At 34.6% G+C, this 18,236-nt stretch overlaps 1 protein-coding gene across 2 annotated transcripts in view; it reads right to left on the bottom strand.

Annotated features, from left to right (window-relative positions):
* The window catches only part of NUDCD1 (NudC domain containing 1), a 101,368-nt gene that overhangs the window by 12,219 nt on the left and 70,913 nt on the right, over positions 1–18,236 (bottom strand). For both annotated transcript variants that reach the window (XM_074266976.1, XM_074266986.1), the window contains exon 8: positions 1,137–1,262. In XM_074266976.1, coding sequence (XP_074123077.1) covers positions 1,137–1,262 — 126 coding nt within the window. The remainder of the gene's footprint in view (positions 1–1,136; positions 1,263–18,236) is intronic.

Genomic DNA, 18,236 nt, shown 5'->3' with positions numbered 1-18,236 from the left:
CTGTTGGTCAGTGAGAATCAAATGCTTGAAGTGACCACTCCTAGGTTATCCTACCTCTTGGCCACAGAATTAGCATATCAATGGTAGAAAACTGGATAAATGTGTTTCCTTGCTCTGTTTTCTTTGCTAATTTCTTTTGGAATTTAGCAGTCTGCAACTGGCATTACAATTACAATAAAACTTTGCCCCTTAACTAGGAAATGGATTCAAATCTGCAAATTCTTTTGAGATACCTCATGACAACAGCCTGTAATCCCAAACTTTTGGGGTCTCCTTCCCAACCTCAGTATTTACATAATTTGTTGTTTGTATCCCAAAATGGATTCCCTGTGTGTCCCTGGGAGGCAAGGCAGGCACCAGTCTGTGAAAAATATTTTTGCCATGGGGGTCCTTTGAAGATAAACGAACCCACTATCTTCATAATCTATAAATTCCCAAAGGAAAAGAATGTGGCTTTTGCTATTTCCCCCTAACTCCTCCCCTGAGGAGGATTTACTGTACCTTTCTCTTCCCATGCTACATCCCTTGCTATTCTCTCCTCTTTCTTTTGTTGTACAGTTTTAAGCCAATTCTTTGAGCTCCTCAGGCACATTCTTATCTTTTGTAATAAATCTAGTTTTCACAAAAGTCTCAGGATGCTGTGATTGCCTCTTGACTTTTAAACTTGTTATAAGGTCTTATTTTAATGTGATGTGTAACTAAATCATATATGTTTCCTTTTGGGAAAAAAATAACAGATTTCTCTCAAACAGGGAAGTGATTTTTATATTTATATACTTTTCTTCTCTTTTAAAGAAATGTGATTGTAGCAATATATCAGAACACAAATCAGATATTATCTTCAGGCTAGAGTTTCTTCAATTGTACATGTGAATTAATAAAATTTACATATCAAGTAAGTGAATTATTAAATTTTTCCTATACCTTTATTTTAAAACACTTAATAATTAGTCATTTCATACAAATCTCCATTTGTCCTATTTGGTTCATTGTTCTAAAGTGATATCATAATTTAGTGATCAGCAAAATACTGAATCTTTAACTACCAAGGCCCAATTAATCATGTGACTATATAGCTTTTTTTATGTCTGATCATTTTTATTTTCTGAAAACACAAATAAATATAAATCACTTACCACATGAGTGGTCTTCAAAGTATTGCCATCAAATCTGCATAAACTAGAGCTCTCTTCAAAGAAAATATCACACTCTTCTAATTCTTGAGCATTACATGGTGGTTTTTCCTTATCTGGATCTGGATTCTTAAAGCAGAAAAAAAAAATTAAAACTACCATCAGACACCTAATTAATACTGTCATAGTATAAAGGTACAGCTGAAAAATAATCATTGATTAAATATTAATTTCAATCTATAGCTATGCTAAAAATATGATTCCTATAAAGACTGCAATTAGTTATTTATTAGATGTGTAATTCTATATGAAGATAAAACATAAACATACTAGAAATGAAAATCTTGGTAAAAAGTGAAATAAAATCTAAACATATACTCCAAAATTAGGATATCTGATATAAATTTTACTATGGATGATCCTGCACTATTTCATACATTAATCAACAAGTTGGCTAATGGCCATGCTAATATACTTGGCAAATGCCAAAGACTAAGGAGGCTGAGTCAAAATACTGCGGTGTGAAAGGATTCATAATCTTGACAGGTTAGACTATTGGGTGGAATCAAATAAGATGAAATATTGTTTTTCAATTGTTTCAATCATGTTCAATTTTTTGTGAACTTCATTTGGGTTTTTTTTGGGCAAAGATACTGGAGCAGTTTGCCATTTCTATTTTCAATTCATTTTACAGATGAAGAAACTGAGGCAAACAGAGGTAAGTGACTCCCCCAGGGTCAAACAGTAAGTGTCTGAGGCCAAATCTGAATTCAAGAATAAGAATTGAGGGGGCAGCTAGGTGGCCCAGTGGATAGAGCACTAGCCTTGAATTCAGGAGGACCAGAGTTCAAATCTGATTTCAGACACTTAACACTTCCTAGCTGTGTGACCCTGGGCAAGTCACTTAACCCCAGCCTCAGGGGGGGGAAAAAAAAAAAGAAGATGAATCGAGGAATGGTTGAATGAGCTATAGTATATGATTTTGATGAGATACTATTGTACTATAAGAAATGATGAGCTTAACAATTTTAGAAAAACATGAAAAGACTCATGAAATAATTAGCAAAATGAGCAGAACCAAGAGAACATTATATAGTAATAGCAATCTTGTTTTAAGAAAGTTTTTAAATGAATAAGTTATTTTAACTATTATAAACATCCAAATTAGCTATAAATGACATGTAAAAAGACACTATTTGCATCCAAAGAACTCATATAATTATATACAGAACAATTTTACACACACACACACACACTTTATAATGGCAGCCATCTCTGCTAGGGGTGGGTAGTGATGAAAAAGAAATTTACACTATAATTTTGTTATGCATTTGAAAGGAATATCAAGCTTTGCATAGCAGATTTGGAGTTTGAAGTGCAATCATGTTTTTTTTTTTTTTTTTATTGCACTATATTACAGAAAAACTTGTTTTATTCCATAAATTAAAAATAAAATCAAATAATAAAAAATTAAACTGCCAACTTCTTATTTAAAAAAATGTCAATAGTAAGGGCAAGGGACTGAAAAAAAGAAGGGCAGATTGAAGGAAGTCATAGAAGCACACCACCAGTGAGGAGGGAAAAGACAAAAAGAAAGAGAAAAGTACTACTTGGGAAAAATAGGATGACAGGAAATACAGAGTTAGTAATTTTAACTGTGAATGTGAATGAGATGAACTCTCCCATGAAATGGAAGTATTAGAGAGGATTAAAAGCCAGACTGTGTTATTTACATGAAACACAAAACAAAGAGTTGGTTTCATGGGGAAAAAAAAAAAAACAAAAAGGGAGAAAGAGAAACCTTTAGTTTATTTGATTAGAAAAAGCAAATTATCAATATCAAAAATGAAAAGGGTAGATTTAACACCACTGAAGAAGAAATTAAAAGTAATAATTAGGAAACATTCTGCTTAACTGTATGCCCCAAAATCTGATAATCTAAGTGAAATGGAAGAATACTTTAGGGGACTTCTGGCCAAGATGGCGGCGTGGAGGCAGACAGCTGCTTGAGCTCCTCGTTTTCTCTCAGAACTTACTTCATGACAAGCCTCTGACTTAATGCTTGACCCAGAAAGAAATCCACAAATTATCACCAAGAGAAGACATCCTTGAAAGTCGCCAGAAAAGGTCTGTGTTTGTTCAGGGGAGGATCAATCAGACTGGGCGCAGACTGAGGGCAGACAGCCAGAGCAAGACAGGCAGCTCACACAGCTCAGACAGGAGGGGGAGGGGTGTGATCTCTGCCGTTTCTGTGAAAGGGCTTTTGCCCCAGTGTGGATGCTCCGTCTTGGCAGCAAGCCAGGAGCGGTGGAGAGGGTGTAAACACTGGAGGTGAAGATTAAAACCCCAGAAAGCCAGCGTCTCTCAGAGCCCGGCCACCCCCAACCCCCACCTGGACTGACTTGGTGCGTTCTCAGAGCCTCAGAGCCCAGACTCAGTACAGTCATTGCTGTTCTGTTAGTGGCTCTCTGCTGCCCTACCCCCAGTCTGTAGAGGAAGCCCATTAATAACATCCAGCCCTATCCCCCGCAAAACAGACCAATTGTTTCTCTTGTCAGTTTGTTTTCTTTGATTCCTACTCTGACAAAATGAACAAAAAATTCAAAAGGGCTCTAACCATTGACAGCTTCTGTGTGGACAGGGAGCAGACTTCAAATGCTGAGGAGACTAGGAACAGACTGTCCCCAGATGTATCCCCTGGGAGGGATATAAGCTGCTCCTCAATACAAAAGAACCTCATAGAGGAAATCAAAAAGGCTCTCACAAGAGAGCTGGAAGAGAAATGGGAAAAGGAAAGGGAAGCTTGGCAAGAGAGCCTGGAGAAGTCATCCCATGCATTCAAAGACAGAATGGATAAAGAAATCAAATCATTGAGAAACAAGATTAGTGAGCTGGAAAAGGTAAACAACTCCAAGGAAAACAGGATTAGTGAGCTGGAAAAGGTAAACAACTCCAAGGAAAACAGGATTAGAGAGCTGGAAAAAGAAATCAGCTCTCTAAAAAATAAAATGGATACAATGGAAAAAAATTCCATAGAAGATAAAAACTCAATTGGACAATTACAAAGAGATATAAAAAAAGTGAGTGAAGAAAATACATCATTGAAAATTAGACTGGAACAAGTAGAAATGAATGACTCAAGGAGAAACCAAGAGGGAGTCAAGCAAAACCAGAGAAATGAAACAATTGAAAAGACTGTCAAGTACCTTACCAGAAAGACAACAGACCTGGAAAACAGATCCAGGAGAGACAATTTGAGAATAATCGGACTCCCTGAAAAATGGGAGGAAAAAAAGAGCTTGGACACCATTTTCGAGGAAATTATCAAAGAGAACTGCCCAGACGTTTTGGAAACAGAGGGTAAAATAGACATTGAGAAAATTCATCGATCACCTACTGAAAGGGACCCTAAAATCAAAACGGCAAGAAATATAGTGGCCAAGTTCAAGAACCATCAGACAAAGGAAAAGATATTGGAAGCTGCTAGAAAAAAACAATTCAGATATGGAGGATCCACAATAAGGATAACACAGGATCTAGCAGCGTCCACATTAAAAGAACGCAGGGCCTGGAACATGATATTCCGAAAGGCTAAGGAACTTGGTATGCAGCCAAGAATAACTTACCCAGCAAGAATGAGCATCGTTTTCCAGGGAAGAAGATGGACATTTAACGAAATAAATGAATTCCATCTATTTTTGATGAAAAAACCAGACCTACATAAGAGGTTTGATCTTCAAATACAGAACTCAAGAGACTTCTAAAAAAGGTAAAAAGAAATCTTGAGAACTATACTTCTGTCAAAAAAATATGTAAAGAACATATGTACAATTTGTCTTAGAAACTAGAGGTGGAAAGGAGATTATATCATAAAAAAGTATAAAGTGGTGGTACTACATCTCATGAAGAGGCAAAGGTAACCTATTATATCTGAGAGAAAGAAAGGAGGGAGATGAACATAGCGTGTATCAATAGACATATTCGATTTATGGTGAAACTTCTTCCACTTCATTGAAAAGTGAAAGGGAAGGAGTAAGCTAAGGGGAAGGGAATACAGTAATTTCGAGGAAAAGGGGTAAAATAAGGGGAGGATCTTTAAGGTGGGGGAGGGATCCTAAAAAGGGAGGGCTGTGAAAAGCAAGTGGTGTTTACCAGTTTAATACTGGATAGGAGGGTAAAAGGGAAGGAAAGGGGAAAAGCATAAGCAGGGGTTAATAGGATGGCAAGCAATATAGAATTAGTCCTTCTAACCATAAATGTGAATGGGGCAAACTGCCTCATAAAGAGGAAGCAGTTAGCAGACTGGATTAAAAGTCAGAATCCTACTATATGTTGTTTACAGGAAACACACCTGAAACAGGATGAGACATTCAAACTAAAAGTAAAAGGGTGGAGCAGAATCTATTATGCTTCAGGCAAAACCAAAAAAGCAGGAGTAGCCATCCTCATCTCAGATCAAGCAAAAACAAAAATTGATCTAATTAAAAGAGATAAGGAAGGGCATTATATCCTGCTAAAGGGAAGCATCAATAGTGAAGCAGTATCAATATTAAACATGTATGCACCAAGTGGTGCAGCATCTAAATTCTTAAAAGAGAAATTAAGAGAGCTGCAAGAGGAAATAGATAGCAAAACTATAATAGCGGGAGATCTCAACCTTGCACTATCAGAATTAGATAAATCAAACCACAAAATAAATAAGAAAGAAGTCAAAGAGGTAAATAGAATACTAGAAAAGTTTGATATGATAGATCTTTGGCGAAAGCTAAATGGAGACAGAAAGGAATATACTTTCTTCTCAGCAGTTCATGGAACCTATACAAAAATTGTTCATATACTAGGGCATAAAAACCTCAAAATCAAATGCAGTAAGGCAGAAATAGTAAATGCATCCTTTTCAGACCATAATGCAATCAAAATAACATTTAATAAAAAGCCAGGGGAAAATAGACCAAAAAATAATTGGAAACTAAATAATCTTATACTAAAGGATGATTGGGTAAAACAGCAAATCATAGACATAATTAATAACTTCACCCAAGAAAATGACAATAATGAGACATCATACCAAAATGTGTGGGATACAGCCAAAGCAGTAATTAGGGGAAGTTTTATATCTCTACAGGCCTACCTGCATAAAATAGAGAAAGAGAGGGCCAACGAATTGGGTTTACAACTAAAATTGCTAGAAAAGGAACAAATTAAAAACCCCCAGACAAACACAAAACTTGAAATTCAAAAAATAAAAGGTGAGATTAATAAAATTGAAAGTAAAAAAACTATTGAATTAATTAATAAAACTAAGAGTTGGTTTTATGAAAAAACCAACAAAATAGACAAACCCTTAGTAAACCTGATTAAAAAAAGGAAAGAGAAAAAGCAAATTGATAGTCTTGAAAATGAAAAGGGTGAACTCACCACTAATGAAGAGGAAATTAGAACAATTGTTAGGAGCTACTTTGCTCAACTTTATGCCGATAAATTCGATAACTTAAATGAAATGGAAGAATACCTTCAAAAATATAGCTTGCCCAGATTAACAGAGGAAGAAGTAAGTAGTCTAAATAGTCCCATCTCAGAAAAAGAAATAGACCAAGCTATTAACCAACTTCCTAAGAAAAAGTCCCCAGGACCAGATGGATTTACAGGTGAATTCTACCAAACATTTAAAGAACAACTAACTCCAATGCTATGTAAACTATTTGAAAAAATAGGGATTGAAGGAGTCCTACCAAATTCCTTCTATGACACAGACATGGTACTGATACCTAAACCAGGTAGATCGAAAACTGAGAAAGAAAACTAGAGACCAATTTCCTTAATGAATATTGTTGCTAAAATCTTAAATAAGATATTAGCAAATAGACTTCAGAAAATCATCCCCAGGATAATACACTATGACCAAGTGGGATTTATACCAGGAATGCAGGGCTGGTTTAATATTAGGAAAACTATTAGTATAATTGACCATATTAATAATCAAATTAATAAAAACCATATGATCATCTCAATAGATGCAGAAAAGGCATTTGATAAAATCCAACATCCATTCCTACTAAAAACGCTTGAGAGTATAGGAATAAATGGACTATTCCTTAAAATAATAAGGAGCATATATTTAAAACCTTCAGTAAACATCATATGTAATGGTGATAAACTAGAACCTTTCCCTGTAAGATCAGGAGTGAAACAAGGTTGCCCACTATCACCATTACTATTCAATATAGTACTAGAAACTCTAGCCTTGGCAATAAGAGCCGAGAAAGAGATCCAAGGAATTAGAGTAGGAAATGAAGAAATCAAATTGTCACTTTTCGCAGATGACATGATGGTATACTTAGAGAACCCCAAAGACTCTGCTAAAAAGCTATTAGAAATAATTCAGAATTTTAGCAAAGTCGCAGGATACAAAATAAATCCACATAAATCCTCAGCATTTTTATACATTACCAACACAATCCAACAGCAAGAGATACAGAGAGAAATTCCATTCAAAATAACAGTCGATAGTATCAAATATTTGGGAATATATCTACCAAAGGAGAGTCAGGAATTATATGAGCAAAATTACAAAACACTTGCCACAAAAATAAAGTCAGATTTAAATAATTGGAAAGACATTCAATGTTCTTGGATAGGCCGAGCGAATATAATAAAGATGACAATACTCCCCAAACTAATCTATTTATTTAGTGCTATACCAATCAGACTCCCAAGAAACTATTTTAATGACCTAGAAAAAATAACAACAAAATTCATATGGAAGAATAAAAGGTCGAGAATTGCAAGGGAACTAATGAAAAAAAAGTCAGAGGAAGGTGGTCTAAGTGTACCTGATTTAAAGCTATATTATAAAGCAACAGTCACCAAAACCATTTGGTATTGGCTAAGAAATAGACTAGTTGATCAGTGGCATAGGTTAGGTTCACAGGACAAGATAGTGAATAAAAATAGCAATCTAATCTTTGACAAACCCAAAGATCCCAAATTTTGGGATAAGAATTCATTATTTGACAAAAACTGCTGGGAAAACTGGAAATTAGTATGGCAGAAACTAGGCATGGACCCACATTTAACACCACATACTAAGATTAGATCAAAATGGGTCCAAGATTTAGGCATAAAGAACGAAATCATAAATAAATTGGAGGAACATGGGATGGTTTACCTCTCAGACTTGTGGAGGAGGAAGGAGTTTGTGTCCAAGGGAGAACTAGAGACCATTATTGATCACAAAATAGAACATTTTGATTACACCAAATTAAAAAGTTTCTGCACAAACAAAACTAATGCAAACAAGATTAGAAGGGAAGTAACAAATTGGGAAAACATTTTTACAGTTAAAGGTTCTGATAAAGGCCTCATCTCCAAAATATACAGAGAATTGACTTTAATTTATAAGAAATCAAGCCATTCTCCAATTGATAAATGGTCAAAGGATATGAACAGACAATTTTCAGATGATGAAATTAAAACTATTTCCACTCATATGAAAGAGTGTTCCAAATCACTATTGATCAGAGAAATGCAAATTAAGACAACTCTGAGGTATCATTACACACCTGTCAGATTGGCTAAGATGACAGGAACAAATAACGATGAATGTTGGAGGGGCTGTGGGAAAACTGGGACACTGATGCATTGTTGGTGGAGTTGTGAAAGAATCCAACCATTCTGGAGAGCAATCTGGAATTATGCCCAAAAAGTTATCAAAATGTGCATACCCTTTGACCCAGCCATACTACTACTGGGCTTATACCCCAAGGAACTACTAGAGAAGGGAAAGGGTCCTGTATGTGCCAAAATGTTTGTGGCAGCCCTTTTCATAGTGGCTAGAAGCTGGAAGATGAATGGATGTCCATCAATTGGAGAATGGTTGGGTAAACTATGGTATATGAATGTTATGGAATATTATTGTTCTATAAGAAATGACCAACAGGAGAAATACAGAGAGGCTTGGAGAGACTTACATCAACTGATGCTGAGTGAAACGAGCAGAACCAGAAGATTATTATACACTTCAACAATGATACTGTACGAGGATGTATGCTGATGGAAGTGGATTTCTTCAACATAGAGAAGAACTAATCCAATTCCAATTGATTAATGATGGACAGAACCAGCTACATCCAGAAAAGGAACACTGGGAAATGAATGTAAACTGTTATTTTTACCTTCTGCATCCAATTCTTCCTGTGCAACAAAAAATTCGGTTCTACACACATATATTGTCTCTAAATTATACTGTAATATATTTAACATATATAAGACTGCTTGCCATCTGGGGGAGGGGTTTGGGGGAGGAAGGGAAAAAATCTGAATAGAAGTAAGTGCAAGGGATAATGTTGTAAAAAATTACCCATGCATATGTACTGTCAAAAAATGTTATAATTATAAAATAAAATAAAAAATTAAAAAAAAAAAAAAAAAAAAAAAAAAAGAATACTTTAAAAATTATATAGATTGGGGCAACTACGTGGCTCAGTGGATAGAGCACCAGCCCTGAATTCAGGAGGACCCGAGTTCAAATCTGATCTCAGACACTTAACACTTCCTAGCTGTGTGACCCTGGGCAAGTCACTTAACCCCAGCCTCAGGGGGGAAAGAAAATAGATAGAGAGATAGAGAGATAGAGAGATAGAGAGATAGCCCAGATTAATAGGAGGAAACAAATTACTCAAATAGCCCCATTTAATTTTTTAAAAAACATATGCATTAACCCTTGCAAAACCTTGTACTCCAAATATTTTCCTTCTCTTCCCCTACCCCTTATCCTAGATGTCAAATAATCCAATATATGTTAAACATGTGCAATTCTTCTATACATAGTTCCACAATTATCATGCTGCACAAGAAAATCAAAAAAGGGGAAAAAAAGAAAAACAAAAAGCAAGCAAACAACAACAAAAAGAGTGAAAATGCTATGTTGTGATCCACATTCAGTTCCTACATTCCTCTCTCTGGGTGTAGATGGCTCTCTTCATCACAAGATCATTGGAACTGGCATCAATCATCTCATTGTCATAAAGAGTCACATCCATCAGAATTGATCATCATATAATCTTGTTATTGCCATGTACAATGATCTCCTGGTTGTACTCACTCCACTTAACATTAGTTCATGTAAGTCTCTCCAGGCCTTTCTGAAATCATTCTGCTAGTCGTATCTTACAGAACATCCATATACCATAATTTATTCTGCCATTCCCAAATTTATGGGCATCCATTCAGTCTCCAGTTTCTAGCCACTACAAAAAGTTCTGCCACAAACATTTTTGCACATGTGGGTCCCTTTCCCTTCTTTGAGATCTCTTTAAGGTCTTTTAAGCCGAGTACAAACACTGCTGGATCAAAGGATATGCAGGGTTTGATAGCCCTTTGGGCATAGTTTCAAAATGCTTGCCAGAATGGTTAAATCGATTCACAATTCCACCAACAATGTATTAGTGTCCTAGTTTTCCCTCATGACCTCCAATATATGTCACTTTATTTTCCTGTTATTTTATTCAACTTCATCCAAAATAGCCTTATTTCTAAAATATATAGAGAACTGACTCAAATATATAGGAACATCAGTCATTCTCCAATGAATAAATGGTGGAAGGATCTGAACAAACAATTTTTAAATGAAGAAATGGCTTTTCTAGTCATATGAAAAAATGCTCTAAATCGCTATTGATTAGAGAAATGCAAATTAAGATTAATTCTGAGATATCACTACACATCTCCAAGATTGGCTAAGGTAACAGAAAAAGATAATGATACATATTGAAGGGGATATGAGAAAAATCAGACACTAATACATTGTTGGTAGAGTTGTAAACTGATCCAACTGGAGATTGATTTGGATACGCCTAAAGGGCTATCAAATTGTGCATAGCCTTTGATCCAATAATGTGTCTACTACATCTCTATTCCAAAGAGATCATTAAAAGGGGAAAAAGACCCACATGTGCAAAAATGTTAATGGAAGCCCTTTTTGTAATGGCAAGGAATTAGAAAATGAATGGATGCCCATCAGTTGGAGAATGGCTGAATAAGTTATGGTATATGAATATAGTAGAATATTATTTTTCTAAAAGAAATTATCAGCAGGATGATTTAAAAAAGCCTTCAGAAACTTACATGAATTGATACTAAGTAAAGTAAGTAGAAACAATAGAACATTGTACACAGCAACAAGATTATGTGATGATGAATTCTGATGGACATAATTCGTTGCAACAATGAGGTAATTCAGATCAATTCCAATAGACTTCTGATGAAGAGAGCCATCTGCATACAGATAAAGGACTATGGGAACTGAATATGGATTACAATATAGTATAATTTTACCTTTTTTTTATTGTTAGTTTGCTTATTTTTTTCTTTCTCATTTTTTTCTTTTCTGATCTAATTTTTCTTATGTAGAATGATAAACATGGACATATGTTTAGAAGAATTGCACGTTTAATCTATATTGGATTGTTTACTGTTTAGTGGAGGAAGAATTGGAGAGAGAAGAAGAAAAATTGGTTCCCAAGATTTGAAAACTATCTTTATATGTACTTTGAAAAATAAAAAAAGCTATTACTAAAAATTAAATAAAAAACAATATAAACAGGAAAACTTACAAACCAATGAAAACTGAATGTTGCAAAATCAGAAAACACAAGCATAGCTCTAAAGAAGAAATAGGAGGCATCCCCTATCCCCTTCCTTCCACGGCCCCCTTAAAAAAAAAAACCAAAAACCAAACACACACTACTTGTGGGAGGTCTATAGGTATGTATACTGCACACAGAGTCACACTTTTTAAAAAGTTAACTGAGCAATTTCACAGATCTTTCTCTTAAAAAAAAATATTCTTTTGATATGTGGATTGGCTGTTTGGTAGGGTAAAGTAAGTAATACTTTAGGAAAATTTGATGACATAAGAAGTTACAAAATTTTATTAAAAATAATTTTTAGAATAAAATAAGGAGATTAGATTACATGAACTCGAAGATCATTTTGAACTCTTATATGATGATGCTATAATCCTTTGCTTCAATGGTACTTGGAACAGATGTTACACATGTAATAGGAATTATGTCTTCTTATTTTTCAATAAAATATAAGCAAGAGCAGGTTTACTGAGTACTTTATAAAGTCAATGTTATCCAACTTCAATAAGACTCTCCTTTTATCCTCCATGATTCCTGATTTCACTCCCCATAAAAGCTTTCCCAAAGTTCCTCTTTCCTTGACAAGTCTTACTTCACTCCCCCTTCCCATGTTTTCTCTTAGTTGAGGACCTTCCTTATTATTATAGGTAATATGTTTTTCTATCCTATGTTTTTCTAATTTGTTTATAATCTCATTCTTTATGTCTAGATCATGAACCCATTTTGACCTTATCTTGGTATATGGTGTTAGGTGTGGATTAATGCCTAGTTTCTGCCATACTAATTTCCAACCTTCCCAGCAGTTTTTATCTAATAGTAAATTCTTATCCCAAAAGCTGGGGTCTTTGGGTTTGTCAAACACTAGATTATTATAGTCATTTACTATTTTGTCCTGTGAACCTAACTGATCAACTACTCTATTTCTTAGCCAGTACCAAAGTATTTTGATGACTGCTGCTTTATAACATAGTTTATAACAGCTAGTCCTCCTTCATTTGCTTTGTTTTTTTCTTCCCATTAATTCACTTGAAATTCTTGACCTTTTGTTCTTTCAGAGGAATTCTGTTAATTTTTCCAGGTCAGCAAAATAGTTTCTTGGGAGTTTAATGTAATACTAAATAAATAGTCTAGGTAGTATTGTCATCTTTATTATTGAATCTTGTTTTTTAAGATGAAATTTTCATCAACATTTTTATATTATCTGTTCTGATCCTGGCATTTTTCCTGGAATTGTCAGGCAAAAAAAACACCAAGTCAACTATTCTATTCCTTGGACCCTTATGAAGCTATACTGGCTCTTAAGTAGATGGCCAAGTTCTAGGGGAAGAATCAGCCTATTAAGGAGGACTCCAACAAGAATCTCGCCAACAATGACTGAGAGATGCTTCTTCTTCCAAGACTTCACCCTGAGGTAAACAGTCAATAGCTTCAGCATTGATTAATGATGGTCTATTGAGAAAAACATGGAAGTTTTCAGCCTACTCTCTATGATCATGTCTTTGACACTAATCAATGTGGCTCCATCAGCATTGAGTAGCTGAGATGCAGTATAAGCCTTTTCCCCATAAACTGCCTTCGGAGCTTCAAAAAAGAGGTGTTACTATCTACACAAAACTGAATTTTGTCTTCTTTGCTTGTTCGACATCCAGATAATACTTCCTAAATGCAGATATTTACTAAGGTTCTGTTCTAAGTCTTTTAGTCTTTTCAGTTTATACTCTTTCTCACTATCTTCAGTAGTTCCCATAGTTTTAATAATCACTCTATCTTGAAGATTCTAGTATTAAATCTAGCACTACTCTCTCCTGAGATTCAAAACCACATCACAAATAGTCTACAGTAAAATTCAAATTGGATACTCTAGTAGCATCTTTTAAAGGCACCATTATTTTCCCAGTCACCAAGGTTTGTAGACTTGGCATTATCCTGTACTCTTCAATTTATTTTCCCTCATATATCTAATCAGTTATCTGTGTACTATTGCTCACATCTGATTCCTTTCCTCACAGAGCTACTACCTTAGTTCAAGTGCAAATTATATTTTGCCTAAATTATTGCACAAGCCTCCTAATTAATCTCCCAACTTAAGATTCTTCCCACTTTAGACTGCTGCCCAATGATTTTTCTTAAGTAAAAATCTGGCTCTTTCATTTCTTTAAGGCCTCCTATGACTTCTAGCATCAAAAGAACTCTTCTCCATATCTTCCTAACCTCATTATAGAATATTCTTTGTTTTGTGATCCAATCAAATTCTGTTTCTCACAAAACACAATTATCACGATTTTTATGACTTTGTACAGTTGGATCACCTTTCTGTGGAATGCATTTCTTCCTCACCTTGTCTTCTTTCAAGATGCAGCTTATAAGACCACCTTCTTGTTCCTCTCAATTGCTAGTATCTTTCCACTCAAAATGCCTTTTATTTAGTTATTTTGAATTTATTTCTCTATTGTCCTTATCTCTAATTGAATGAAAATTCCTCTGGAAATTGAATGGATGTTCATCAGTTGAGGAATGGTTGAATAAGTTATGTTATATGAATGTGATGGAATATTATTGTCCTATAAGAAATGATGATCAGGCTAATGTCAGAAAAGCCTGGAAAAACTGATGTTGAATATGCTGAGTGAAGTGAGCAGAACTAGGAAAATACTGTACACAGTAAAAAGAAGATTCCATGATAACCAACTGTGATGGACCTGGCTCTTTTCAACTGATTCAAGGCAATCCCAGTAGACTTGGTATGGAAAATGTCACTTGTATCCGAAGAGAGAATGATGAAGACTGAATATGGATCAAAGCATAGTATTTTCATCTTTTTTGTTGATTTTTTTTCTCATGTTTTTTCACTTTTGATCTGATTTTTCTTCGTCGGCATGATTAATATAGAAAAATGTTTAAAAGAATTGCACATGTTTAATCTATATTAGGGGACAGAAACAATCTGCTGCTTCCTTAGTATAGGGTACTTAAGATCAGAAAATTTCATTTACCAATTAATTCAGGTTAACATTGTCTCTTTAACTTGTGGCCTTAGAAATTCTCCCAGAGTACCTAGAACTTAAATGATTTTCCCAGGAATGCACAGCCAATAAGTTTAAGAAGAGGGACTTAAAATACATATGCTCCTGGCTTTCAGATCAGTCCTTTCTCTCCATAGGACATGGTACCTCAATGACATTTTCTGTCCACTTTACTTTTTACGCAATCAAGTCAGTTAGGTTAGCTTTCTTTTCTTGCTTTACTTGCATGGAAACGCTGTTGAAGTAGGGAAAAAAAAAAAAAAAAAAAAAAAAGCCATAAGCTAAGAGTCACTTCATATATCACAAACTAGAGATTCAGATGCTAAAAAGAAAAAATCTAAAAATTGCTTAATTACCAAAGGAATTACAGAGCATTGTTATTACATAGTGATTTATATTTTAATTAAAACAGGGAAAATGTGGAAAACTGCAAGATCACTGATGAATAAAAAACAATAACTATGTTTTAACTATAGATTCAATCATCTGCAGTTAAAAAATGCACATGAAGATAAATGTTTTATTAAACTTTAATGGATCAGAATTCTACAAACAGTATCTGGTCTGACTCATTGTTTAATTAAATCCATAGGATAACAAAGTAATTCCTAATGGTTTCAATTTCATTGAATCTCTACTTTTTCACCTGAAGGATTATAATACATTTTGTTGGATAGGTGATTCTTGGTTCTAATCCTAGCTCCAGTGCTCTGGAATATCATATTTCAAGTCTTCCAACCCTTTAAATGTAGAAACTGCTAAATCTTTTGTTATCTTAACTGTGACTCCACTATACTGAAATGGTTTCTTTCTCCTTGACCTGGGAGTTCCAGAATTTGGCTACAATATTTCTGGGAGTTTTCATTTTGGGATCACTTTCAAGAGGTGATTGATGGATTCTTTCAATTTCTATTTTACCCTCTGATTCTAGAATATCAGGCAAGTTTTCTTTGATGATTTCTGAAAAGATGTTGTCTAGGCTCTTTTTTTTTTTTTTTTTTTTTTTTTTTTAATCAGACTTTCAGAAAGACCAATAATTTTATCTCTTCTGGATTCATTTTCCAAGTCACTTGCTTTTCCAACGAAGTATTTTCTATTTTTTTCATTCCTTTGGTTTTGTTTTATTGTATCTTGATTCCTCATAAAGTCATTTGCTTCCATTTGCTCAATTGTAATTTTTAAAGAATTATTTTCCTCACAGAGCTTTTGTATCTCTTTTCCCATGTGACCAATTTTGGTTTTTAAAGGCATTCTTCTCCTCATAAGCGCTTTGTATTTCCTTTTGCACCACACTCAATTCTCTTCCTATCTCTCCCTCTTGCTCCCTCCCCGCCCCCCCGCCTTTTCAAAAATCCTTTCGGAACTCTTCCAAGGCTTGAAACCAATTCTTATTTTTTGTGGAGGCTTTGGATATAGGAGTTTTGACTTTGCTATCTTCTTCTGAGTGTGTTTTTTAATCTTGTCACCGTAGTAACTTTCTATGTTTGGAATCGTTTTCTGTTCTCTGCTCATTTTCCTACCTAGCCTATTACTCTTCTTTTAACTACTTGTCAAAGTAGGGTTCTGTTTCCAAGGTGGAAGGTACACTGTCCCCAGTTTCAGGGATTTTGTGCAGCTGTTTTCGGAGATCTTTCTAGGGACCTAACCATAAGCATTCTTCTGCCCTTGAACTATGAAGAGTATCCCCATCGTACTGTAAGTTCTACTGAGACTTTTCTCAGTAAATAAAAGCTGAGAAACTGTAAGCTGAGATTGCCCACACCCATTCTTGGTATGTTGACTTCCCCAGGCCCTCTCACCTTACTGACAAACCTTTTCTGCTGATCTTTCATATCATCTTTGGTGTCTCTGAGCTAAAAGGTCTGGAAATCGCCATACTGCTACTGATTCAGAGGTCCCTAAGCCAGTTTCTGCATTGCTGGCACTAGGGCCTGGACTGAACTGGGACTGCATGCTGGACTCCTATTCTCGTGCCCCAGATCTTTCTTGCTGACTTTCTAAGTTGTCTTTGGCTAGAAAATGGTTTTACTCCATCTTTTTTGTGTGTATGTTCTGACACTCTAAAATTAGTTTAATGGTCATTATTTAAAAGAATTTGAAGAGGTTTGGGGAAGACCCAAAAGTTGCTGCCTTTCTTGGCTCTGCCTCTCCTTTCTATTATTTTTCTAAGCGATTTTCTGATTTATCTAGTTCTAAAAGTAATCACAGTAAAGACATGTAAAATGTATAGGATTGCCTGTCATCTAGGGGAGGGAGTAGAGGGAAGGAGGCGAAATTTTGGAAAAATGAATACAAGGGATAATATTATAAAAAAAATTACTCATGCATATATACTGTCAAAAAATTATAATTATAAAAATTAATAAAAATAAAATTAAAATAAAAAAAGAGTGAAGGACAACAATCAACCAATTTTCGTTAACTTGCAGTAATTATATGACACTGCTTCTACCAGTTCTTTGGAAAACTTGCCTTGAATGATGTCTGAACTTCATAAGGATAGCCTTTCCATAATTATGATTAATGCTATTTTTGTTGTTGGTGGTATTGTTACCTTTAAACTTTGTTTTTCTTTCTTTCTCCTCAGTATTACCATTATTGAGGTTAGAGGGAAAGAGTATTTTGTAAACCTAATAGACTTGGAAAAAATAATGTGTGTAGAGGAGAAATAAAGATGTTAGGAAGAGGAGAGAAATTTTTCTAATAATGATATTTTTACTAAAGAACTTTAGAAACCTCATTTAAAGTAATTGAAGATGAATTAGCCAAGTAATTGAAGAGTATATGGTAAGAGAAGAGCAAGTTATTAACCTTAGTCTTCTTTTGTTTCTTTTTGTGGACATTTTAATAGCTTGCTCTCTGTTATAAATTTCACAGATATCATTTTCAATAGACTTTTAAAAAGAATCACCATGTATTCAATGTTTTTCCATGTAAAATTATAGTTATTATTATAAAAATGAATTTAAATTAAAAAACTGATTCTGCATTTGAAACATATTTAAATCTTAATAGATTATATTTTATATTTTTAGCACATGGTCACATTTTATGAGAAACAAAGTGTCATCCTATGTTTACCACTCCAAAAGATTTTGAGTAGCAGTTTATTTTATTACAAGAGACACTGCACATTAAGTACTCTTTTACAAAGCACAAAGGAGCCCAAACAAGGCAGGTAAAGCCTTGGGAATACATTTATGGGTTAAAGCAAAAATAGGGGGTTACATCTTAAGATAGTTTTCTTTCTCAGTTTTCGATCTAACTGGTTTAGGTACCATGTCTGTGTCATAAAAGGCGTTTGGTAGGGCTTCTTCATCCCCTATTTTTTCAAATAGTTTATATAACATTGGGGCTAATTGTTCTTTAAATGTTTGGTAGAATTCACATGTAAATCCATCTGGTCCTGGAGATTTTTTCCTGGGGAGTTGAAT

Source organism: Sminthopsis crassicaudata, chromosome 1 (genome assembly GCF_048593235.1).
Source record: "Sminthopsis crassicaudata isolate SCR6 chromosome 1, ASM4859323v1, whole genome shotgun sequence".
NCBI classification, from domain to species: Eukaryota; Metazoa; Chordata; class Mammalia; order Dasyuromorphia; family Dasyuridae; genus Sminthopsis; species Sminthopsis crassicaudata.
This window is presented reverse-complemented; position numbering and strand designations above follow the sequence as displayed.